We start from the raw sequence: 25,898 nt of genomic DNA, 5'->3' as shown, positions 1-25,898 counted from the left end.
ATTAAAAAAAAAAAAAAATGAAAAAAAAAAAAAAAAAAAAAAAAAAAATAGATACTTAAAGAATGGATGCACTGGAAAAATTACTTCAGTAGAAAGGTATATTAACTGGATTCTGGGACTTACATAAAATAGTAATAGCTAACTGCCCATCTCACTGGCAGATAGTTAAAATAATACGACACAAATTCTGGCCTTTCATGTTCCCTAGAGAACACGGTTATTATTATTTATTATATGATTTATATTTTGCTTCAAGATGAAGACCCGTTCCCGAAAAGTGTCGAGATGGTGTGTATTTATCATGACTAGACATCATGATATCTCCAGATGTGGTCTGGCGCTCGGGCCAAGGGGGCTGCAGTGCATATTTGGAAACACAGCCAACATGGCTGACGCAGTGGGCCCATCTCCCCAGCTCTCATGGCACGAGGGTGGTTTGGAACGACTTCACAGTATTTATAAGTTCTCTACAATGATCTGCATTTCCAAATGTCACAGATCACTAGGAAGTAAGTTAGGGAAGGGACTTTCACTTTAGACTGGCCGTGTTTCCCCATCAGCACGCTGGTGACCAACATCAGGCTGGCCACAACGGCCTTCGCCCATGCTGAGATGTGCTGGTCGGCCTGAATAGGCAGACTCTGTATGGGGCTGAGCCCTGGATTTTGTCCATGTTGGATTGACAAGGGATGTTCAGCCCACCCGGGTGTGTCCATGTGGATTGACAAGGGACGTTCAGCCCACCCGTATACATCTCCCTCTTACCGGCATAGCGCTGCTAGCATCCTCTCCGCACATAAACTGAATCTTTATTGTAATGTTCCTGGCAGAGGCTAGTTTATTAGCGAAGTTCAGCCTCTGCGGGTAGACGTAGAGAAGGTTTCTGGAAAAGGAAAGATAAAGAACCAGTGAATCAAGTCGAGTGTGTGTTTTTGCCAAGTTCTTCAGTGAATGCTAAAGCCTACACTCATGAGGTCATTATTCCGACGAAGACTCTCCTTTCAGAAGTGAATTATTTTGGGAGGAGTGAGGAATTATCCATTCTTCTTCAACAACTACAGTCATTGGATAATAACCAACATGGTTCTCTACTTTGCTACTTTGAAAGAAGTTTCTGCTGCAGCTCAGAAAGTCTTACCATCTGAAGATATGGAAATCTGCCTAGAGGTTATACTGACACAAGAAAAGCAAAAAAGCTTCAGCTCATCTTTAACAAAATTCATGGCCATATTTCATTTCTTTACTTTTTATTTCTTTTCTTTCTCTTTTTCCTTTCTAATCTGTATGCAGTGGTTTCGATTTTTTTCTTGGCATTGAATTCTGGATAGGCTTAGCTTTCTTTTCCTCTCTCTCTTTTTTTAAGTTTATTTATTTGAGAGAGAGAGAGAGAGAGAAAGAGAGAGAAGGGAAGGGGCAGAGAAAAACAGAGAGAGAGAGAGAGAGAGAATTCCAAGCAGGTTCTGCACAGTCAGCACAGAGCCTGATGTGGGGCTTGAACTCACGAACTGTGGGATCATGACCTCCACTGAAACCAAGAGCTGGTTGGCCCTCTTTTCCTACCTAAGATGACAGTTCAAACCTCCGGCCCACAAGCTGTATGACCATCACACAACAACCACATGAAAAATACATGCATCCATCTAACAACTATGGGACAGCTACCAGGCTAACTATAATTCTGTATGTTTTTTTTTCTATTTGCATTATTACCAGTATATTCCACTAAATATACTCTCTGGGAAGGCAGAGATTGTTATCTGATGTTTTAATCCACTGATGAATCTCCACCATATAATACTGCCTAGGACATAGTAGCTGCTGTATATATATTTGTGGAATAAGGGAACAAACGTGTATATTTTTGAAGCATCATATTCCTGACGCAAAGGAACAATGCCACTAACATTTACAGAGCACTTATCCTGAGTCAAGCAACGTTCCAAATACTTTGTGTTTGTTAAACTGTTCAATTCTCATGATTATCCTCTATGTAGGCATTGCTGTCATGCATCTTGCCCACGTCACAAATAAGGAAAAGCTGAGATACAGAGATGTTAAATCACTTGCCCCAAATCTTTTAGGTAGGAGATGTCAGCTGGGAACTGAAGTCAGGGAGCCTAGCCCCAGAGCTTGGGCTCTTAACTACTAAACTGTATTTCTTCTGACAAAACCCCCACAGAAATGACAAGAATGGCCTTTTCATACTGTGTTATTCATGACATCTCTCGGTGACAAGTGTGCCTAATTTTCTGTGTCTTATTAACAGATGAGTGTCAACAGTATACAAGGGCTGATTCAATTAGTGTCACCTTCTTTGGGCAAACGTCTTATCTTTCTCACACTTGGTCCACTGTTCCACCTCCTCCGTAACAGTCTCCTCAGACAGACACATTCTTGTCCCAAAGGCTCTCAAGAGGACAAAACTACCTTTGTGTGAATTAGACACCAGGAGAGGAGTGACCGAGAGCAAGGACCAGGTGACCTGATTTTCCTTTTGTCAATACTAAGTTCTCATCCTACTTTATAAAGAATTACCTATTAATTGATATGAGGGTTTCTCAACCTCACCGCTACTGACATTTGCGACTGGAAATTCTTGTTGTGGGACTGTCCTGTGCATTGTGGGACATCCAACACCATACCCAGCTTCTACCCACTAGACATTTGTAGTATCTCCACCTACTACTCAGTCGTGACAATCAAAAATGTCTCCAGAAATCGCTGAATGTTCACCTGAAGGGTCCAAATCACCCCCATTTGAGAACTACTTATCTACACATGTAAATTTGTGCAGTAAGGATCTGTACAGCTATACCCAGCAGATTTCCCATCTTTTTTTTTTTTTAATGTTCATTTATTTATTTGAGAGAGAGAGAGGGTGCACACATGAGCAGGAGGGGGACAGCAAGAGACCAGGACAAAGGATTGGAAGTGGGCTCTGCGCTGACCGAAGAGAGCCTGATGCAGGGCTTGAACCCACAAACTGCAAGATCATGACCTGAACTGAAGTCGGATCTCAACCAACTGAGCCACTCAGGCGCCCCAGATTTCCCATCTTTAATAGATATAGTCAATGTCACTCTCTGGGTCTGTATTCAAATGTAAAGTATGCTCCATTGGAAAAGGGAGAAGTCCATACTCAAGTACGTGGCAGAAGATGAAAATTTTAAATCTGTTTAATTTAGGAAGTCTGCATTGTGAGGGACTGGAAAATCAAAAGGGAAGGACTAAGCTGGCATTGACTCCGTTCATGCAACTGTAACCCCTTCGTTGTAATAACCAGATCGATCCTGCCGTCATGTGTGTGTGAAAGTGGTCATGTTGGACCAGCGACTGCATAAATGCCCAGATCTACCCCATGGCTCTTCCTTGCTACAACACTATCAGCAGGGACAACACTAATAAGCACAGCCCAGGACAAGACCAAATGGATGGGCTGAGTGAACCTGTTCCGGAAGGACGTGGCTGACAGCCCCAACTCAATGCTTTGGTACCAGCCATGTAAATAAAGAGCAAGACATGTGACAAAGTGAATGCTCAAGGGGGAGCCTCCTGAACTACCAGGAATGGATGCGGTGATCCTCAGAATCCCTGGCCTGGTCAGGAGAGAAGAAGTGAAAAGCCTTCTGAATGTTCTGTGATGGGGGTAGTAGCCTCAGAGCTGAGAACATATGAGAATACAGGGACTAGCACTGGGAGCCGGGCCTTTGATAAAATGTCATATTCTCAACCTAGGTTCACTTTCATAAGGAAATTTCAGAGTTTGAAATTTCCGTTCCGTAGGGCACCCTCCTACACTGCTGGTGGGAATGTAAACTGGGGCAGCCCCCTGGGAAACAGTGTGGAGGTTCCTCAAAAAATTAACAAGAGAACTCCCCTATGACCCAGCAATAGCACTGCTAGGAATTTACCCAAGGGATACAGGAGTGCCAATGCATAGGGGCACATGGACCCCAATGTGCATAGCAGCACTCTCCACAATAGCCAAAACATGGAAAAGAGCCATGTTTTNGGTGTTATATGGAAACCAACTTGACAATAAAATATTAAAAAAAAAAAGAAATTTCCGTTCTGTAATATATTTCATGCAGCTTATCACTGTGGAAAGCAAAGAGGCTTATTTCACTGACTGTCATAAAACCTTCAGTCTTAGACCAGCATCGAGCGAGGCTCCTCCATTAGCCTGCTGGTCACTGAAAGCTGAGCACCAAACAGTGCTGCCCGTCTGTTCCACAGAAGCATAGCACTTTGCAGAACGCTAACAAGTACGTGGGACAGTGGAGGAGCCGGGTGACCAAATGCTTGGGAGAGATTGGGAGCGACCAAGATACACAGGTTAACTTGCGTCCTGAATTTGCTGAGGGGGAAAGAGGCCGCTCCTTCCCCTAAATGTTTTGACCTCAGGATTCATTTCATTGATCTGTTCTTTCACAGTATGTTTCACATGTGGAATGTTCTGAGAAATCACTGGGGAAAACACTGAAATAAACTTATCTGGGGGCAGAGGAGCATCCCACACCCAGGGACGAAAAACGCCTCAGAGGTCTGCTCAAAGAGGCTGCAAGGTAATGAGTGACGACTCTCAGGTGCCCAAGGAAGAAAACGACATTTGCAACTATTGAGAACACACAGGAGCTCTTAACTTTGCTCAGGCAAGTTCAAAGGTCAGGGAGGCGACCTTCAGCCGCATTATTATGTCTTACGTTACCCCAGATTCTCTGTATGGAGTGATTTTCTGGAAGCAGAATGGGGCTGATACGGTTACCTTGCAACCTCTTTGAGGTAATTCACAGAGTCTAAACCAGGCAAGGGTGATTATCAAGAAACTGACAAGTGGGCTCGTATTTTTATATGTGATAAATTACATGCCTCATATTAATGTTTTTTTTTTAAATTTTTAAAATTTATTTCTGAGAGAGAGAGACAGAGAGAGAGAGAGAGAGAGAGAGAGACAGTGTGAGCAGCGGAGGGTCAGAGAGAGAGGGAGAACAGAATCTAAAGCAGGCTCCAGGCTCTGAGCTAGCTGTCAGCACAGAGCCCGACGCGGGGCTCGAACCCACGAACCGGGAGATCATGACCTGAGCCGAAGTCAGACGCTTAACCGACTGAGCCACCCAGGAGCCCCGACGTGCCTCATAGTAGCTAGAGAAAAATCCTAAGAATTATGTTATCTAACGATTCTTGAGAAGGCAGCCTATAACCAAAGTAGGCATCACTGGTTGTGGCCGAGTGATTGTGAAAGCTGCTTTAGTGAGTGCGGGTCCAGCATATGTGCAAATGCAGTACAATCCGATTTTCCCCAGTGCAGACACAACTGTTTTCTTTGGTCCTCTGCTCCAGGACATTTAACCAAACACACAGTATCTACCAACAGCCTTCTTTCCAGAGCCACTTCAGGTGGCTTCTCTTGATTGCAAACTGCTTTGGAAACTTCAAATTGTTTCCACAGATTCAGCCACAGCCCCTCCACTGATGTTTAAACTGCTGTGACTGAGCGGCTCCAGGAAGTCAGAAGTTGAGTTGGGAATTTGATCATTCTTAGATCCAAGTGGGGACCACACTCTCCCTGCACCTCACCGCCTTGAGACTGTCTTCTATTTCCTTAGCTGAAAACAGGTTAGCTCAGGGGACCCAGAAATCTTGCAAAGCCACAGTGCAAAGTACACCAGTGTGCCCCCTACTCGGTTTAGTGTACTCTCTCTCCAGTGCGAGAAAACAAAGAACCGGAGCCCATCACGTATTCCCACGATGACATCCGTGGTCTCTCCCAGAGGCTTCTCCAGCTCGGAGTGTGGCTCAAGGAGCATGTGACTTACAGCAAAGAGAACACTGGACAAGCGTCCAAACAATGGGACACTTTGAACAGCTTGGCAAGAGGAATGAAGGCCCCGCCGGCTGTAGCTGAGCTCCAGCACCCGCTGGTTGCAGGTGTGAGCACCGGGAGAAATGGAATGAGAAGCTCAAGTCGCTGGAGCAGGAGCTGGAGTCTGCGATCTTCAAGGCAGGTGGGTTTGGTCCTACAACGCAGTGGACGGTGTCATGGTGAGTGGATCCTGCGTGATAATCTGTGTTGACTGTGTTGTGTCACTTACTCCCAAAGGAATGGATGGAGGACCACCTAGGCATGTCATAAAGCCAGAAACCTAGATGTCTAGACTCAGAATAGTTTACTTACAGGATCTTGGAAATCCTAAAGAGGATCAAAGTTCAAGGTCAAAGAGTTCTTGGTGCTTCTCCTGTGTGTCTTTGAAAGTGACCCTGAACTCCATTAAATGACTTATCCTCCTTGAACAATGTTGAGTGAGAATTCAGAATATAAAATTTTATCGAGGACAGGGCTGTAAATATTCAAAAATTGATTATGCATGAAGGCTAAGGTCTAACAGATGATAATGGAGAAATAAAAACAGCAACTTGATTTAGAAATGGAATTGGTGTCAATTTTGGTTTTCTTCTGTTATTTCAGAACAGAAGCTGTAACAAAGAAGTAATATCAAGTACATACTTTAAAAAAAAAAAAAAAGAGGAGGTGGGCACCTGGGTGAGCAGTCAGTTAAGTGTCTGACTTTGGCTCGGGTCATGATCTCCTGGTTCGTGGGCTCGAGTCCCGTGTCGGGCTCTGTGCTGACAGCTCAGAGCCTGGAGCCTGGTTCAGATTCTGTCTTTCTCTCTCTGCCCCTCCCTGCTCATGTTCTCTCTCATTCTTTGAAAAATAAATAGATATTTTAAAAAATTATTTAAATAGGAGAAAAAATTTTAGATTGCTTATTTTGTGGCTGGAGTTGTCCCCACCGTGGAATTTAAGCTGCTTTTATGCCAGGGAAGATGGGCTTGTATGGAGATCGGTAATCAGTGGTCCTTACCAAATGAGGCAAGGGGTGGAAATGTCCTTCAAAAAACTAGAGAGGGGCGCCTGGGTGGCTTAGTCAGTTAAGCGTCTGACTTTCGCTTAGGTCATGATCTCGCGGTTCGTGGGTTCGAGCCCTGCGTCGGGCTCTGTGCTGACTGCCGGCTCAGAGCCTGGAGCCTGTTTCGGAGTCTGTGTCTCCCTCTCTCTCTGACCCTCCCCTGCTCATGCTCTCTCTCTCTCTCCTAGAAATAAATAAAAATATTTAAAAAAACAAAAACAAAAAACTAGAGAATGCTCTCTCGGTGTAAGGCAGGCAAGTCTATTTCCTCACCTGTAAGAAAAAGGTTGGAGACAAGTCTCCAAGGCAGTGACACCTGAGAAGCGCTTCGTCAGCTGCAAACACAGATGTCACTGAACATGGTCTTCCTGTCAAGCTGGCATCAGCTGAGTGGGCTCTAGCAGGCCCGCCAACACTCTACAGGGCTCTGAGGTCTCAGTATACGTCACGTAGGGAACTGGTCCATCTCTCCAGGTTTCTCTCTCCATCTTTTCAATGTCTCTCTGTCTCTGTCTCCAATCTGTGTGTGTGCCTCTTTTGTAGCTCCTCCTCACTTTCTCTCTTTCTCCATGTCTCTCTGATAAACCTTCTCCCCCCCCCCCTCGTTCTCTCTCACAGCCACTCAGCAAATGACAAAATGCTCCTTACGAGGGAGCTCTCCTCCAGTTCTGACTAGCACCCATTTCTTTCCACATCTGCAGCAATAATGATTTCCTGCCAAGGGCTGGGCCTGGCTTGTGGGCAGGGCCACCCCCACTCAGGATGACAGGCACAGAGCCCAAGATCTAGGAACATCTTAGAATTTCACGAAAATGTCTGAGGCCTCCAATATTATTAGCTCCAAAATATGAAAAGCAAAATCTCAAAATCACAATTAATGATTTTATTTATTGCATTGTTTTTAAAATGTATTTAAGTAACCTCTACCTCCAGCGTGGAGCTCAAGCTCAAGCTCATGGCCCTGAGATCAAGAGTCACATGCTCTTCTGACTAAGCAGCCAGCCAAGTGCCTGGTGATTTTAAAACTAAATGCTGACTGGGGGGGGGCACCTGGGTGGCTCAGTCGGTTAAGCGTCCGACTTCAGCTCAGGTCATGATCTCATGGTTCGTGGATTCGAGCCCCACGTCGGGCTCTGTGCTCACAGCTCAGAGCCTGGAGCCTGCTTTGGATTCTGTGTCTCCCTCTCTCTGCTCCTCTGCTGCTCACACTCTGTCTCTGTCTCTCTCTCAGAAATAAATATTAAAAAATGGAAAATAAAAGCCGAGTGGAGGCACTGTAGTGAGATCAGTTTTGCTAAAAAAAATAAAATAAATGCTTACTACATACAACATTTTATTTATTTCTAGGAGAGAGAGACAGCATGAGCAAGGGAGGGTCAGAGAAAGAGGGAGTCACAGACTCTGAAACAGGCTCCAGGCTCTGAGCTGGCAGTCAGCACAGAGCCCGACGTGGGGCTTGAACCCACGAACCGCGAGATCACGATCTAAGCGAAAGTCAGACGCTTAACCGACTAAGCCACCCAGGCGCCCCGATCTCAATATGTTTTAAATGATGTGTGGTCAGGTGCTTCAGGTTTAGGGAGACCTTACAAGGATCTTGGCTATGAATATGCAGTAGGGAGAGAATAAAATACCAGCAAAACCAGCTTTGCTATTTTATTTTAATTTTTTAAAGTTTTATTTATTTTTGAGAGAGAGAGAGAGACAGCGTGAGAAGGGGAGGGTCAGAGAGAGAGGGAGACACAGAATCTGAAGCAGGCTCCAGGCTCTGAGCTGGCTGTCAGCACAGAGCCCGATGCGGGGCTCGAACGCATGAACCGTGAGATCATGACCTGAGCCAAAATTGGACATGCAACCGACTGAGCCACCCAGGCTCCCCAAGGAAAATATATTTTAAATGTAATAATAAAAACAGCTCACAGTATTTGATTCTGACTGTGTGCAGGCACTATCCTAGCTACCTATGACAGGCACTCTGATAGCCTTCACTTAGCAGACAATAAAACATAAGCACAGGCAGGAAGCAAAATTTGCTAACAGTTAGCTAACGGCACAGTGGGATTCAGATCCAGGTGCCAAGAGGCCGGACCCAGTGCACATAATCTTTGCCAAGTCTAAGAACAACAGTAAATGTCTCTTTGGTCCGTCCATGGACTGACCAGAACTTTATTACAACGTAGTCTTCTAATTTATTATTCACAAGGGCAAAAGGATGTTCGCCCAAACAAAAAAAATTTTTTTAAGGTGTGAAATAACACAGTTAGCTTTGAAGAGCGAGTCCTATCCCTCACTATTAGATAGAGGCTTGGAGGTTTTAAATACATCAAGAGCAAACTGGAGTTAGAAAGCTTTGAGCTCAGCATCTGAGATATTCTAGGATCACCTAGGAAACCGGCAACCCTAACATTTTAAGTGGCACCAGGCTTTGTAACTACATGCTTATGAGCGAGCCAGGGCTTGCCACTCCGAGGATGTCCAGGGAGGAGCAGGCATCCGTATTGGCACCACCTGGGAGCCAGTGAGGACACATCACAGACCTACTGAATCAGAATCTGCGTTTTAGCACCCCCTCCCCCCAGTGATTCAAATGCACATTCAAGTTTGACAGCATGGAGCCCAGAGAACTGGTCTGTTTTTCATTTGGAAAAGAAATATGAATCCTGTAGTTCATCATGTTTCTTTCTTTCTTTCTTTCTTTCTTTCTTTCTTTCTTTCTTTCTTTCTTTCTTTCTTTCTTTCTTTCTTTCTGTCTCTCTCTCTCTCTCTTTCTTTCTTTCTTTTTTTCTTTGCTTGGCTGCCAGGAAGTACAAGGTCAAACGTGCAGCTAACTTTTTAAGGGGCTGCCAAAGACATTAAGATACAGCCTGGTATTAACCTTACCCAGATTCAGACGGATTTCCCTCTCCTTATTTTCCTTCCACCCAGAAATTTTATACTTGTTTTACAGCCTCCTTAAGGTGCCCAAAATAATTTTCAGAATGAGGTGTATAAATAAATGCATAAAAACGAGGCATCTTCCATGTTCTGGCTTGTCATTCCAGGGTCTCATGCCATTATTTGTATTTGTTCCTGCGTCTAATACTTTAGTTAGATCAAAGCACAAATTTGCCGGGGAAAGAAAAACCCTCACGTGTAGGGTGAAGAGCACAGTCCCGCTTTAGAAATCAGAGCGAGAGAAAAGGACTGTCAAACTTGTCCTGGGGCACCAGTCAGAGCCCACACGAGGCCGCCTGCCCTGCGAAACGGCACAAGATTTGAAGGAGGCACTGACGGCCTTATCGTAAGCAGCAGCTTGCCCCTCAGTAACCTCGGTGCTCAGCAGACCAGGCTCCAATGTTTTGTATAAATGCTTGGACTGTATTCTGAACTTTGGGGACCTCCACCCCTAAAAGCAAATGCAGTTAAGAAGCCAAAGACAGAATGTTACCAAATTGTTTAGAAACATTGCAATAAATGACCCAATATTTTCTCTCTACAGTCCTGTTATGCTTTAAAAAAAAAAAAAAGTGTTCAAAAACAGAAATCAAGAGAGAGAGAGGAAAAAAACAAAGCAAAACAACGGTAGATTTTAATAAGTCTTATTATACCACTTTTCAAGATGGCGGCAGGGGTGGGGGGGTGGAATGTCCATGGTTTCTCAACTGATGAGAAAGCACCAGTTTCTTTATAGAGAACAACTATTATTACATTGTCTTTGAACATGAACTAAATACAGCTCCAATGATATTTGTAGAGCACCTTTTCTCATACTTCAATCCTATCCCTTACTCTTGTGATTCATAAAGTTCCTCTTGAGTGAGAGTTTGGAAAGCCAGCACGCTTGTTAAGTAAATCAGGACTTCAAGCTGTGGCAAAGAGAATGCCACCTTTTAGGAACACGTGACTACGCGTGAGCTCTCCTTAAAACCCAGTTACTTGTTTAAGAAAAGTTGAGTAGAGGGGCGCCTAGGTGGCTCAGTGGTTTAAGAGTCTGACTTCGGCTCAGGTCATGATCTCCCGGCTCGTAGGTTCAGGCCCTGCACTGGGCTCTGTGCTGACAGCTTGGAGGCTGGCGCCTGCTTTAGATTCTCTATCTCCCTCACTCTGTCCTTTTCCTGCCCATACTCTCTCTTTTTCTCTCTCAAAAATAAACAAACATTTAAAAAAAGTCAATTAGTTTTTTGGGGCACCTGGGTAGTTCAGTCGGTTGAGCATCTGAACTCTTGATTCCAGCTCAGGTGATCTCACCGTTTGTGGGTTCGAGTCCCGTGCCAGGCTCTGCACTGATAGCTCAGAGTCTGCTTGGGATTCTCTCTCTCCTTCTCTCTCTCTCAAAATATAGAAATTTTAAAAAAGGCAACTAGTTTTCAACAGTATAAGTCCCAAGGGAAAGTTGAGACGTTTACAATCTCAAGTCTTATCTGGAGTAGATTCCCACTGAAAAGAATCATAAATACATATAAACATTTGGAACCTGCTAAAGAAAACTGACTGCAAAGTGTATTTCTCTCTAATCTTGCTTGAAACTTTTTTAAAGCCACACATTGCTGAGCTAATTGAAATTTTACCAATTAAGATATCCATGTTATCAAATATTTTTTTGAAACACTGCTTAGCAGATTTCAAGTATTAAGAGGTTTAAATATCATCCACTCCCACTTTAGTATGAATTAGTTTTCTTGGTTCCTTTCCACCCTCCAAAGGGGCTGGATTTATGGACTGTGGGTGTGAGTGGAGAAAGTGGACAGAAAGGAAGATGGGGTCATCATTAATGATGAGGCTGGATCTGGATCTGGATATTTCGAATGCCAAGGAGTGACAAAACACAGAAAGGTCCCAAATCCAAATGTTTTTTTATTCCACATTTCTTTTTGTCCTAAAACTTTCTTAAACTTGACCCTGACAAAACAGTCAAAACATTCACCAGAAAACCGCCTCTCTCCCAACTCCCAGCTACCCCATGGGACCCATGGTGTGGTTTTAAGGTCTGCTGTTTGGATATTCTTTGTGATTCCCCCATGGGGGCCTCAGAAATGTGTTGAATCAATCAACCCCCCGGTTGGTTTCTGAGACCCCTATTTTCAATGATTTCTTTTCTTTTCTTTTTCTGAATGACTAGCAAATGTTTAATAAGAATGTATTTTATCTACACGGGCAGGATTCGAACAGAACCACTTTAGCAGTACGCATTTCAGACATCCTGCAAAACTCACCCTTGCATGGCTACATTTTCTACTTCACTCAGAGCACTTGATATAGACTTTATAAGTGTAGAGATTTACAGATGCTTGGAAGGTGAGGGCATAGTGGGTGTGAGGGAGGGGTGCGGGGTGAGGGGCTGGAGTGCTGGGCAAGCAGAAAAACGAACGAAAGCCTTCAAATGTATAGCTTAGGGTTTTTCCTCACTACTGAATCTAAGAAAACTTGGGATTATTGGTTTTAAGCCAGGTTAAAAAAATTTTTTTCCCCTCCTGTATTGCAGGCTTGTTTTTTTGGAGTGTGGGTTACTGAGGGGCAGGCACACAGGCTCTTCTCACCTTTGAGGATCTGTCAAGAAGTTGTTAGTTTTCTACCAGGGAGCGATGTATTGGAGATGTCCTGGAAACATACCAGGACAACCGGAAGATTCTCCGTAGCAAGCGGTGTCCTCAGCATCCGCAGAGGCAATCCTCCTCTGTCACTCCTCTTCCCACCTCCCTAGACCCCTTCAAATTCACACAACTAGAGCACCCCAGCGTCTGCGGTTGGGTTAGAACTGTGAAAGTAGCTTCCAATATGGCTCCCGCTAATCCGTACCTCCTCGTATTCTTGCCCGGCGTACAACCCTCCCTTGGGCGAGGGCTGGACCCAGGACTTGATTCTAACCAACAGAACACAGCAGAAGGGACTGGATGTCTCTTGGAGGTTAGTTTCTATAAAGACTCTGGCTTCTGTCTTGCGTACACACACAAGCTCCCTCCTGCTCATTCTGAAGACGCCAAATGCTATGCTGTGAGCCACCCTATGGAGAGACCAATACAGCGAAATACTTCAGGAGGCCTCTTGCCAACAGCGAGCAAGGAGCTAGAGCCTTTGCAATCCAAGAGGAACTGAATCCTGTCACCAGGCACACGAGCGAGCTTGGAAGTGAACCCCCCCCTCGGTGAAACCTTGCAGTGATCAGTCAGCTGCCATCTTGCCTGTGGGCTTTGGGAGCCCCAAGTCAGTGGCTCCCAGCTAAGCCACACCCGGAGAAATCACACGGACCGTGAGATAATGAGTGTTTGTTCAATTTTTTTTTTTTTAGATTTTTAAAAATGTTTTTATTTATTTTGAGAAAGGAGGGAGGGACAGAGAGAGGGAGAGAGAGAATCCCAAGCAGGCTCCTCACTGTCAATGCAGAGCCTGACGCCGGGCTCGATCTCACAAACTGTGAGACCGTGACCTGAGCCGAAATCAGGAGTCATATGCTTAACAGACTGAGCCACCCATGGGCTCCTGCTTGTTGATTTATGCTGCAAAGGTTTTGTTACACAGCAATAGATAACGTATGTTTTTAAAAAGCATAGGTCAGGGATTCGCTGACATTTAAACTTGTGATCCCTTAAACAATGCCTACACCTTGTCAAATTTCTGCCTCTTAACTGGATCTCAGAGTTCTCCTCCTGGCCTAAGGAATATAATATAATGACGATCTACAGGATAAGGTTCTTAATATCGAAATGGCCTCTTTGGCATCAAGCCAATCTCCAACTAAGTATAAAAACTTGAGAATTACTAAAATCATGAATCAGGGATGCCTGGGTGGCTTAGTCAGTTGAGCGTCTGACTTTGGCTCAGGTCACGATCTCACGGTTTGTGAGTTCGAGCCCCGTGTTGGGCTCTGTGCTGACAGTTCAGAGCCTGGAGCCTGCTTCGGATGCTGTGTCTCCCTCTCTCTCTGCCCCCCCCCCAATAAATAAACATTAAAAACATTTTTAAATAAATAAACAAAAATCAGTAATTTTTGTTTGGGTCTAGTTCTGACTCCATTACCTGAATTAACTAATGTCTCTTCAACAGGCTGTGACAGGCTGGATGAAGGTAAGAAGGGCGCCCAGAAGGACTGACCACAAACATCATTCCTTTTCCCCTAACGTAGCAAACGTTTAATGAAAGCTTCCCCAAGAAAAAAAAAAAAAAAGAACAAACATTTCAATAATCTTTGGCTTGGTAAAAGCCTCACAATTCAGGTTTTAAAGATACTGCGTTGATGCAAAATTGGGCTGGGCTGCACGTTTTCGAAGACCACCAGACAGGACTGGCGCGTGCACGGTGAACATGAACCAACCTGCAGACTCTTCTAAAGCACAGAAGGAGCACATTTTTTCCAGGCTTTGCACATACTTTCCTAAAACCAATCTGCCCCGCCGACAGAAACACATCCACATACCAGAAAATTTTCAATCTCTGCTGTGACAGCAACTGACTTTTGTTTTTGTTTTTTTTCCTTTGGTTCGGGACACAGACTTTATTTAGTCCCCCATCCATTCAAAAAGAAAACAAAAAACCCCAGCCAGTGAGTAAGTCAATAGTACTCATTAAAATGCTTGCTGCATCTGATGGTTTTTTTTTTTAATGTATATTTATTTGAGAGATAGAGAGAGAGAGAGAGAAAGAGAGACAGAGCTTGAGTCGGGGTGGAGCAGAGAGAGAGAGAGAGAGAGAGGGACACACGGAATCCAAAGCAGGCTTTAGGCTCTGAGCTGTCAGCACAGAGCCTGACATGGGACTCAAACCCACAGACCATGAGATCATGACCTGAGCCAAAGTCGGACCCCCATCTGACTGAGCCCCCCAGGAGCCCCCTGATGGTTTTAATATTGTCAGGTGCCTGGGTGTGGGCTGGGGAAGAAAGTATTGCAGTTGGGAAAAATAGCCAGTCTACTAAGACATAAATGGTCCCAATGTCCCCAGCTCCCTCTAGAAACAACTGCCTGCTATCGGTGCTCTGGGTGAGAGGGGGCTCGTCTGGGTTTGGGAGGTGGGAGCACTCGCAGATTTCCCAAGGTGGCTGCAGACAAAGTCGTATGCGTGTCTTTCAGCGGAGTGGCACCATTGTGAGTGGTTCTGGTATCTCTTAAGAGACTGGGCTCTGCCTCCAAAGAGAGGGGTCACTCCTGGTCTCTTTCACCACCAGCACGGCGCCTGGCGTGTGGCGGAGGCCCCAGAGTACCGGCCAGGTGACTGTATCAACAGTATTCAAGGGAGACCCGTACTGCTAGGCGTGCAAGGTTTGCAAAGAACAGGTCCGGTGCTCCGTGGCAGGGGTGAGGAGGGACGACAAGCCGCATGCTCACAGCAGCGTGACCTGTCCACGGGGGGAGGCTGTGCCCGTCCCCAGGCCACTAGGAGAGCTGAGTAGCCAGCCATCACTGTCATGGGCTGCCCTCCTCCTTGCCCTGGGGACACACAGCGTCAGCGCGCCATTGGCTGCGGACCAGGGGTTCTCCTGCCAGAGTCTGGGTTCGCTTGAACGTGACTCTGGGAGAAGACAGGAGAGACCGCGTGAAAGCAGCAGGTGCTCTGCGCCCGCAGAGTCTGTCCTGGTGGCCTCGCGCTCAGTAGCGCAGAGATTCTGTGCCCACCTGGTACCGCAGTCCCTAGAAAAGTCCACTACCTGGGAGGGTCACGCAGAGCTGAGCGTCCGGCCTCCCCCACCCGCCTCGGCTCCGGGCCCGCCGTGGGGTTTGGCTCAGCAACATCAAACAGGACTCCTGCGACAGGTGTCTTCCTCCACCTCCTTCTGCAAACGGCCCCGCACCCAATGCCCGCCAATCAAGCAGGGAAACTGCTGGGAGGTGCTGACACGTCTACAGAACCACGTGTTAGGTAAACGCTAAATTTCTGGAATGTTCCAGGGGAAGCTCTGCATGGGTACCGTGCAAAAAGGTAGGGTTCACCTGACTCTCGCTATCGCTAGCAGGCTGGCCGGGAGCCTCGGCTGGAATCTCTCTACCGGACAGCGTGGCCACCATCCCGTCCCGATGCGTCAACAGATCCATGGACGTTGCGAGCAGAGCTTTCTGCCCTTCCCAACCCCACTTCTATTCCACTCTGTCACTGCCACTCACTGCATGTGGGCCTGTCTGCTGAGTAGATCCTGTAAACCACGAGTCTGCTGCTTCCTCCGCACAGAATCCAACTCCCCCGGTCCAGGAATTCAGGCAGGGGGAGGAAACCAGTGAAGAAAATAATGGGACTATCAAAAGCTTTTACATGCTGTGCCGATGGGCAGTTTCCGTGCCAGCTTCCTGGCGTTTAAAAGAACTGCAGACAATCTTTCATTTTCGACGACTGGTGAGAAAGGCGCCCCCTACAGGGGCGCGAGAGAAACAGGGCCTCTTTTCCGGCCCTAAAAGTGGTCATCAACCGCCACTCTCCTGACCTCCATGGGACCAGGGTTCTCCTGAGACAAGACCGTGGGAAGATTGATTTCTTCCGCCCCAGCTGGCAGGTCCAATCCAATCCCCGATGACGAGATCACACCAAAACCTTCGCATGAGAGTCACGCCTTCCCCGGGCACCTGCTTGAGTCTAATCTCAGTGGGAGACAGACCACACAAGGCAAAGTGAGGCAGTCACCCCGGCTTTACCGCTGCTTTGCAGAGGAAACACTGGCATGTCAGGGTTCTAGAGCCACGAGGAGACAGCTGGCCCCCTGAGGCCACCAAACCCCCACCAGAGCAAAATGCCAGCGGGTCGGCTAAAACCCAATCTGCCTCTACTCCCCACCACAGGCCAGTGCCAAGAGCATTTACTCAGCGGGCCCCACCACGCGCAGAACAGTGTTAGGTCCTGAGTCAGGGAGAAGCATAGAGTGTCTGCGACCCTCAAGGAGTTTACAGTCAGGTTCAAGGCATATACATAACACAGATAAAACAATTAAGATGAGGGGCGCCTGGGTGGCTCAGTCGGTTAAGCATCTGACTTCGGCTCAGGTCATGATCTCACAGTTCGTGGGTTTGAGCCCCGCATCAGGCTCTGCGCTGACAGCTAGCTCAGAACCTGGAGCCTGTGTTCAGATTCTGTGTCTCCCTCTCTCTCTCTGACCCTCCCCTGCTCACGCTCTCTCTCTCTCTCCTGGAAATAAATAAAACATTAAAAAAAATTTTGTTTTGAGCAGAGTTGACACATGATGCTACGTAAGTTTTAGATGTACAACGTTGTGATTTGAAAAGTGCCAGGCTTCTAAGGTCATGACTTACTAGGGAAAGAAGGCAGAAGTTGACAGGTTAGAATACGTGTCTCAGCAAAAAAATGACAATAGCAATCTCCAGGGACATTGGGATACTTTCCAGTTTTTCTTGGTCCCGCTCTGCAAGGGCAAAAAAATTAAGTGTGTGTTTTCCTTTAATAAATCACGGCTCCATCTGCTTTGTAATGGAAAAAATAACTAGTGGTGTCTGCACCTAGAAAGTGAGCAAATTGTGCCCTCAAGTGGCTGAATGTGGTAACGGAGGGCTGGCTTTGCAAAACTCCAACTGGGTGGTAAGTCATCTTAGGTAACTGGCTCCCTCCTGATTGTTTCCATTCTAAAAACAAAGAGGACACTGGAGTTTTGGAGCAAGGCAATGGGACAGTGGGATTGTGTTCCCAATCTACTCTGGAGACTAGCCTGCCACAGCAAAGTCAAGTGCGGGGACCTAAGTATTTGGACAATTCAGGGACCAGGAATCCACTTTGCTTTTGCCTGCCCTGTGGTTGCAAATGAAACATTTGCTTATAATAAGCCCCGTATTCAAGCAACTGCTTGCTAAGACTAGTAAAACCAACGACTGGGTTTGGGGCTGTCTTTCACTAGAGTTCTTTTTTTTTTATTTAATGTTTTATTTATTTCTAGGAGAGAGAGAGAGAGACAGCGTGAGCAGGGGAGGGTCAGAGAGAGAGGGAGACACAGACTCAGAAACAGGCTCCAGGCTCTGAGCTGGCAGTCAGCACAGAGCCCGACGCGGGGCTCGAACCCACGAACCGCGAGATCATGACCTAAGCGAAAGTCGGACACTCAACCGACTAAGCCACCCAGGCGCCCCACCACTAGAGTTCTTTAAGGATCCCTGGAAAAGGTGCGAAGCAGAAATTTAGCCAATATATATGCTTGCACAGGTGTGAAAAGTTATGTAAGGTTTTTTTCATTGTAATGTTTGTTACAAAAGATTGGCAACATCTTAGATGCCCGGGATCATGGGCTAAGTAAATCATGATACACTGAAATGAGACTCAGTGCAGCTGTAAATTTAAAAAAAAAAAAAGGCAGTTCTCTGTATTCATACGACAGTGCTCTACAAAATACGGTATTCGACGAGAGATCGAGGTGCAGACCAAGGTGAAGAGTTTGCATTGTGTGAGGAAAAACACGAGGGCTATATTGGCTCATACAGATATTGCTTCTCTCTGGAAGGAGACATGCTGGTAACAGTACTTGTTTCCATGGGTCAAAAATAGGCCTGAACTGTGGAATTTACATGACTTTCATCTATTTTTGTTCACTAGCATTTCTCTGGTGTTTAGAAAAGGGCCTGGCACACTGTAGGCCCTCATAATTTACAGAATAAATGAACAACATCAAATAGATGTATATACACACACGTCTTTAAAAGGCTGTCCCGAAGGAAGGGCATTGGATGGCTAGAAGTCAGGAGTGTCAAAGCCTTTTCACCCTGCGGTTTTGTACTTTAGTAATTTAGACCCATTAGAATCGGCTATGTGTCCTAAAATAAGTAAAATTCAAACAACTCAAGAAACAAGAATGGGGAGTTATCATTTTTGTCACAGTTATTTAAGGAAGGTATTGTTTGATGGTGATTTACACCAGGGCCAATCAGCTCAGAAACCACCAATGATTAATTAGCAGGAACCCCAGAAGAACGCTGACAGCATCTGGGCACGCTGTGCTGTCACTGTCCTCACGCGGACAGCTTTCCTGCTGTGTCATAGCGTCTGGATAAACCAGTCCTTGCTCTTTGCCAAATTCACCTCACCTGATACCCGAGCAAATACTGGGATTGCTTCCCAAGTCAGGTGGATGGAGTTGCCTGGCGCTCACCAGGGGGGGTCTCCCGGTGGGGGCTGGACATCTGTACTTTTTAAAAAATATATTTTTGAGAGACAGAGTGTAAGTAAGGGAGGGACAGAGAGAGAGGGAGACACAGAATCCAAAGGAGGCTCCAGGCTCCAAGCTGTCAGCACAGGGCCCGACACGGGGCTTGAACTCATGAACCACAAGATGATGACCTGAGCTGAAGTCGGATGCTTAGCCAATCAAACCACCCAGGCGCCCCTGTACTTTGTTATTAATTCCCCACAGTGGACTCTGAGACACCCCCAGCCCCAACACACAGCGCTGAAAAGATCCAGTGTGGATGCACGGCCAGCTGCGCCCAGATTGGGAGTCCCTTTCCCAGGCCAAATAAAAGTCTCTGTCAAGGACACCATCCCCTCTCCACGGCCCAGGTCCTTCCTGACCATCTCATCCAGAATTGTTTCTAGTTTCTTTCCTTATGAATCGCATTCACTCCATTTTAACTTCCAGACATCCATGCAGGATCCGCTCACACATTTCTGCTCCGCCGTCCTGTTTACCCCTGTAGGATGCAGGTCCGCCAGTAGCTTGCAGACCCCCTCCCTGCGATATGGGAGGCACCTCTCTGTTCACCCAGACGTCGGGCGAGCTTTGGGAATGCAGACTGCTGGGCTGAGAACGTTCAGCCAAATAGCAGGAGGCCTGAAAACAGCTCATTATCCATCAAAGAAATCATGTTCTAACTGATATACTTGTTCTCAGCAAGCATGGTCCTCTGCAGCAAGTCAGCTAATTGGATAAAAAGACCTCGGAGGCTTCCGGGGGCTGGGATAAGAAATGAAAACGCACTTGATGTGGCTTTCTCTGATATAATCACCAGCTAAAGGCACGGCGAGGAGGTTAACAAGCTCATTACAACCTCAGCACCTGTGATCTTCGCGCACACCCCCGTGGCAGCCGCAGAAGGAGGTGCCCTGAAAGGTCGTGCTGCGCCTGGGCGGGAGCCCTGCTGTCGCCCCCAAGCCCCCCACCGGAAGGCAGCAGCTGGTGTCCCCGTTACCAGCTGCTGGGCGCCCCCGGGAAATAAGCCAGGAGTGGGCTCAAACATGTTTCTGGCCTAACAACTAGTGTTTTCTTAATCGGGCCACGGGGAAAGGAGTGCCAAACTCAGCTCTGGATAATCCTGTTTATCAACCTAATTTTCCCAGCTGTTCTTCACAATCATCACTGTCCTGCTTGTGACTCCGCAAAGCGCCCGGCCCGGGTCTGCGGCGGGGAACAAGGCTTGTCGGACCCCACGCCTGTACCGGAGCCCATGGTCCGCACTGGGCCAAAGCCCCCGGTTTGGGAGACACTGGCCGTTCCTGGGAACAGCGCTTCTGGCTCCAAGTTCACCTCCTCCCTTAGAATGTTTATTTTACAAGTGACAAACCCGCGTTGGCTCAGGGGGCTATTTCTGGAGCCCTGGGTAAGGCTCCTCTAAATAACGTCGATTCCTCCTTAAAGCAGCCTGAGCAAGGCAGAGGCACCACGTGCCGGCCACAGAGAACACAGTGTGGCACAAGGTAGTGATCCTGAACCAGGGCATGTGAAGGGGTCAGGAGGGTTGGGGGCGGGGACTGAGGATGGGAAGTTGATTTCAGCCTATCCTAATTTATTTGAGGCTCCGTGACAGATGCTCCTTTAAGAGAGGTAAAAAATAAGTTCTGCTGAGTGCCACTCATACGGTGTTCAGTTGAGACCTCACCCATATTAGAATCCTGCAATGTGTGGGCCTGGCCACCACTTACATTCAAGGCCAGGAAATTTTCATCTGCCATTAGATCCACATAACAGCTCCCTCTGCCAAGGGGGCCTCTGCAGTTTAGGTGAAAATTACACAAATGTGAAATTCAAATCACGGGTTTGATAATTTCCGGCATTCCCTGCCTGACCCATTAGCTATATTCTCCCTAAGTTCCAGGTAGATCCCATTTTTATCAGTGAAGCTATTACTTCAAATTCATGAGGTGAATCCTCCACAAAACAAAGAATTAAGCCTGAATTTACCAGCTCTGGGAATTTTAATTTTCATTTGGTTGATTTTGCTAGATGGACGCAGGCGTGGCCAGGATTAGAGACCCGGAAACGGCAATGTCAACAGGGAGAGATCCCCTACATGTTGAACGCTTAGGGTGGTTCTAGAATCCCACTAAGTCAAAGAAAACTTTTCTAGAAGAAAAACAAACAGCTGCCGCTGCAAAATAAGATTCTCAGAAGAGATGAGCCTTTAGGACAAACCCACTGTTGATACTGTACTGTAGAAAGGTTTAGAGATCCTTGCTTGGAAAGAGATGTTGGAGAAGGGGATAGAAAAGGCACAAGATTACGAGTTTATTGAGGTAGAAGGAGATGAGAAGGAACAAAAGGCGGGCGGGATTTTGACAGAAATGAGAAGACCAAGTCAGCAAGGTCAACGGTCCACCCGTCAATCTGCGGCTCAGTCCTGACCTAGTCTTCCATTTCTATTTTGTGAAAGGGGCGTGGAGGTACAGGAAGGGGGAAGATTTATCCAGGACTGAGTTGCTGCTAAGAGCAACCTAACTAAAACCACTCTAAAGCATGTGGGAACGGCTGGAGAGCTACCAAATGAGAGATTTAGACACGAAGCTCTCCAAATTCCTTGATGTTTTCCCACCGTGAGGTTCTGAGCCAACTTCCTGTATATCTCCTTCCTTAGATGAGCTAGAAAGTATGGCGGCCTCGGAGCCAAGAGCAGGTGTTGAAGGAGAATGAGAGACCTGGTCCATCTAGACTATCCAGGACGGCTGAGGAACCTTCTCTGCGCACCTGCGGGTCCGTTTCTCCTGATGCCAAGTCAGGTGCAGAGGACTCTGGTCTGAACTTGTCCTCACGCCTCCATCCCTGAATGGTCAGGTGCACGAATGCATTCTGTGTCCCGCTATGAGGTCATTAAGGGATAACGTTTGCAGCAAGGAGTAGAAAGAGTTGTAAATGCCTCCCCTGGGTTACCAAATGCTGAGGAGAAGCTGACTGACTACAGAATTCATTTGAAGCAAATTTATTCCAATGCCACCAGCATTTACTTTTCCAAATATAGGATAAAATTTCTAAAAAGATATAAACACGGTATCCACAAGCAAACGTTTTCATGCCTTCATCTCCCCTGAGGGAGCAGGGAGCTAAAACCACTATCCCAGGAATACTTATCTGAGGGACTGGGGCTGAAGGAGACACAGAATCCGAAGCAGGCTCCAGGCTCTGAGCTGTCAGCACACAGCCTGATGTGGGGCTCGAACCCATGAACTGTAAGATCATGACCTGAGCTGAAGTCGGATGCTTAACCGACTAAACCACTAGGCACCCCATGAAGAGGCTCATTTCTAACTGAGCGGATGTTTGTTCATATTTGTCTTTGTGATTTTCAACCTCAATGAATGACTCCCTGTATCTGGGTCTCAATTTTGTGCATCGGGAAATGTGGGGGTGGGGGTGCTGATTGGGTGAGTTCTGAGATTTTCTGCATTTCAGTCTCACACGCACATCATACCGGCAGGTGTGTGGGTATCTGGGGGGGACCAGCTCACTTGTACTGCTGGAAGGATTATGGGCTCGTACAGTTTTGGAAACTAAGGGGAAGGGTGAAAAAAGCTGAAAATGTGTGTCACTTGTGACACAGTAATTTCACTTTAAGGCACACTGCTTAAGGACACTTTCACAGATGTGCACAGAGAGACAGAGACAAAAATTCTCACCTCGTACGGGGTTTACAAGAGCCCCAAATTGGAAAAAAAGAAAACAGAAATATCTATCAATAGAAAAATAGGAAATGGATAAGTAAAATATGGCCTCTTCACACAAAGGAATACTATACAGCAGTTAAAAGAATGGCTAAATGCTATATAGGGGCGCCTGGGTGGCTCAGTTGGTTAAGCATCCGATTCTTGATTTCAGCTCAGGTCATGATCTCACAGTTCATGGGATTGAGCCCCACATGTGCCTCTGCACTGACAATGTGAAGCCTGCTTGGGATTCTCTCTCTACCTCTCTCTCTCTGCCCCTCTCCGCTCATGCAAGCATGTGCACGCTCTCTCAAAATAAATAAACAGGAAAAAAAGAAATGCTATATAAATCTATATTAAACATTTCTAAAACATAGCTGTTAAGGACTTCCTCTTGGTTACATTTGTGACAAATGGAGTAACTATTCAGGATAACGACTGAAACTGAGTGCAACCCACCAAATCAATAAAACACATGAATCCACAATAATGAAGAAGAAAAATCATACTGTTGTATGAAAGTGCAGGGTAACATAGAGTGTAAAGCTGTTTAGGTATATTTTAATTGAATATAAAAGTAATACCATTCAGTGTTCACAGATGTGTGTGTGTGTGTGTGTGTGTGTGTGTGTGTGTGAAGCCAGAGAAAAAAGAAGGACCCATCCAAGTTTATGATAACAGTGCAGGGGGGCAGCAAGGTGGAAGTCTGTGATTTGAGTCTGGGGACCAAGGAGGCTTCAGCACAACCAGGAAGAATGTACAAGCATGTGTGTATAAAATACAAGAAACAACAAATGTCATTTGTAGATGGTAGAGGAAAGGAACTTGTTATAACATTCGTCCCCACACTTACAATTTTTTTCAAAATAAAACCTAACATAGATGAGCAGCAATGCCTTTGGAAGATGTGTGTTGACGAGCTCCGTCCCAGCCCCCTGAGAAGGGACTGTAAAAAACCGAGGCAGCCTAACTGGTCAGGTTTTTCCTCTCCAGCTGCATGATGTCCAATATGGTAGCCGCCAGCCACGTGCAGCCACTTGAATTTAAAGTGAAATTAGTAAATGTTAAGTAAATTCAAAATTTCACTTCCTCCACTGCACTAGCCACAATTTCAATGCAGAACAGATGTGGTCAGGGCTACCGGACTAGGCAGCACGTAATGGAGATTTCTATCACTGCTATAAATGATACTGGACAGAGCTACAAACCTTTCTGTCAGACAATGAGAACATTTTTGGTCACACCGGTCTCCCTAATATGGCCTTCTGTATGTATAAAATACCAAGGTAATAGTCATTGGAGGATTATTTCCTTCCTGGAGGGAATATGTCCACTGTAATCCCAAATTCCAACTATGACCAATGTAATGTGTTCTTGTTCAGTACAATTAGATAAACCATTTTTAGAAACTGATCTAGCAATTATCCATAGTTACGTAAGCATCATAGTTCATTTCCCCCCCAAAACTTAAAGGAAGTTGAGAAGATCAGCTGAAGGATAAAGAAAGCATTCAAGCATTCAAAGCATTCAAACAAAACTCTAAAGTGGGTTCCACGGTGTCCCAACAGCCCTAGTTTCTTACCTGTACACAGTATGGGGGACATAGACTTCCCGGATTGGGAATTCCAGAATCTCTTTGTGGGGGCGTGTCCGGTTTTCAGGAAAAGGTTTCACTGGCAGCATTTCAGGAGTCAGACAGCAATTGATGACATCTGGAGCTGGAGAAATTTCCAGTCTGAGCAAGCCTACAGAGAGGAAACAGGGCTATTTCAGTAAAGACGCTCTCATGTTACATGGGAGTCAAGAAAGAATGTTGTACAAGATTTCTTTTATGAGAAAAGGGATAAGTTGTGGGAGGGTAAGACTTTTGGAATTCCCAGCTGATTTCTGATCATTGGAGAAAGATCATGCGATGCCCACTTTTGAGATCCAGTTTCTAGAAATTAAAAAGCAAGAAATTTGGACAATGAGTAGAAATGGATCTTTCAGCTTCCTTTCAAAGCTACCACACTACAATACTACTACCACACTACAGTAGCACACACACAACCACTGGTGGTTTTCAAACTGGATTTCCTGGTACCCCAGGGTGCGGCAGAAGTGCCTCAGGAGCTATCAAACTGATAATAAAGAAGACGCTCTCATCTTCTACCAAGGCAGCTCACTTTCACTTCTCTTTTTATACTGCGAGTCCCATAAAATATTCTTTTTGATAAAAGAGGTTCCTCTGTTCAAACAATTATCTGATTATCTGAGAAACCAGATCTGAAGCATGATATTCCAGAAATAGAAATAGAAATAGAAACAGATTTTCGAAAAAAGTGGACTAATTCAGACTCTTAACTCCTATGACAAAATCCCATGTCTCATTTAGCAAACATTATTTTATAAAGTGTAGCATCAGATAAGTAATGTGTCTCCTCATAAATGGCTCTGGCAAAGTTAGAGGGGAAAAGACACCATCCATACCCGGAATTGACTTGACTCTTCTCTGTAAGGAGGAAGATCTTTTGTAATCAGCCAAAAACTTGAATAAGTCTTCATCACTAAGGCGATCCCCCTCCTGCAAAAAGAGAAGTGAGGGCTAGTAAGAAAGCACCACTGGCTCCTGGGTAAGGGCCAATGATTTCCAGGAAGATTGGGACTTTTAAGTTTTATTCTAACTCACTTTTCATAGAATTAGGATTGTGGCTAATGCTGAAATAATTTAGTTCAACCTCTTGCGAAATATTCCTTCCTAGACACTTAGAGCAATGGAATAGAATATAGAAAACCCAGAAATAACCCACAATTCTATGGTCAATACATCTTCAACAAAGGAGGAATGACTACACAATGGGAAAAAGACAGTCCCTTCAACAAATGGTGTTGGGAAAACTGGACAGCTAAATGCAAAAGAAGGAAACTGGGTCACTTTATTACACCATGCACAAAAGTAAACTCAAAATGGATTAAAGACCTAAATGTGAGACTTGAAACCAAAAAAATCCCCGAAGAAAGTACAGGTAGTAATTTCACTGACATTGGCCACAGCAACATCTTTCTAGATATGTCTCCCGAGGCCAGGGAAATAGAAGCAAGCTATTAGGACTACATTAAAATAAAAAGCTTCTGCACAATGAAGGAAACAATCAACAAAACTAAAAGGCAATCTATACTGAATGGGAGAAGATCTTTGCAAATGATCTA

The 25,898-nt window shown here is 45.8% G+C and overlaps 1 protein-coding gene and 1 non-coding gene across 3 annotated transcripts in view; both read right to left on the bottom strand.

The window, feature by feature from the left end:
* DOCK8 (dedicator of cytokinesis 8) overlaps positions 1-25,898 on the bottom strand; it is a 167,981-nt gene that overhangs the window by 84,826 nt on the left and 57,257 nt on the right. For both annotated transcript variants that reach the window (XM_077759423.1, XM_077759422.1), the window contains exons 12-14: positions 25,179-25,272; positions 24,292-24,454; positions 766-883 (exon numbers count right to left, since the gene is read on the bottom strand). In XM_077759423.1, coding sequence (XP_077615549.1) covers positions 766-883; positions 24,292-24,454; positions 25,179-25,272 — 375 coding nt within the window. The remainder of the gene's footprint in view (positions 1-765; positions 884-24,291; positions 24,455-25,178; positions 25,273-25,898) is intronic.
* On the bottom strand, positions 8,350-8,434 carry TRNAE-UUC (transfer RNA glutamic acid (anticodon UUC)). The gene has a single exon. It is a non-coding gene; the product is annotated as a tRNA-Glu (tRNA).

The sequence above is a fragment of the Crocuta crocuta genome, unplaced genomic scaffold (assembly GCF_008692635.1).
Source record: "Crocuta crocuta isolate KB4526 unplaced genomic scaffold, BGI_CrCroc_1.0 scaffold41, whole genome shotgun sequence".
Classification (NCBI taxonomy): domain Eukaryota; kingdom Metazoa; phylum Chordata; class Mammalia; order Carnivora; family Hyaenidae; genus Crocuta; species Crocuta crocuta.
Note: the sequence above shows the minus strand (reverse complement) of the source record. Positions and strands in the feature narration are given on the sequence as shown.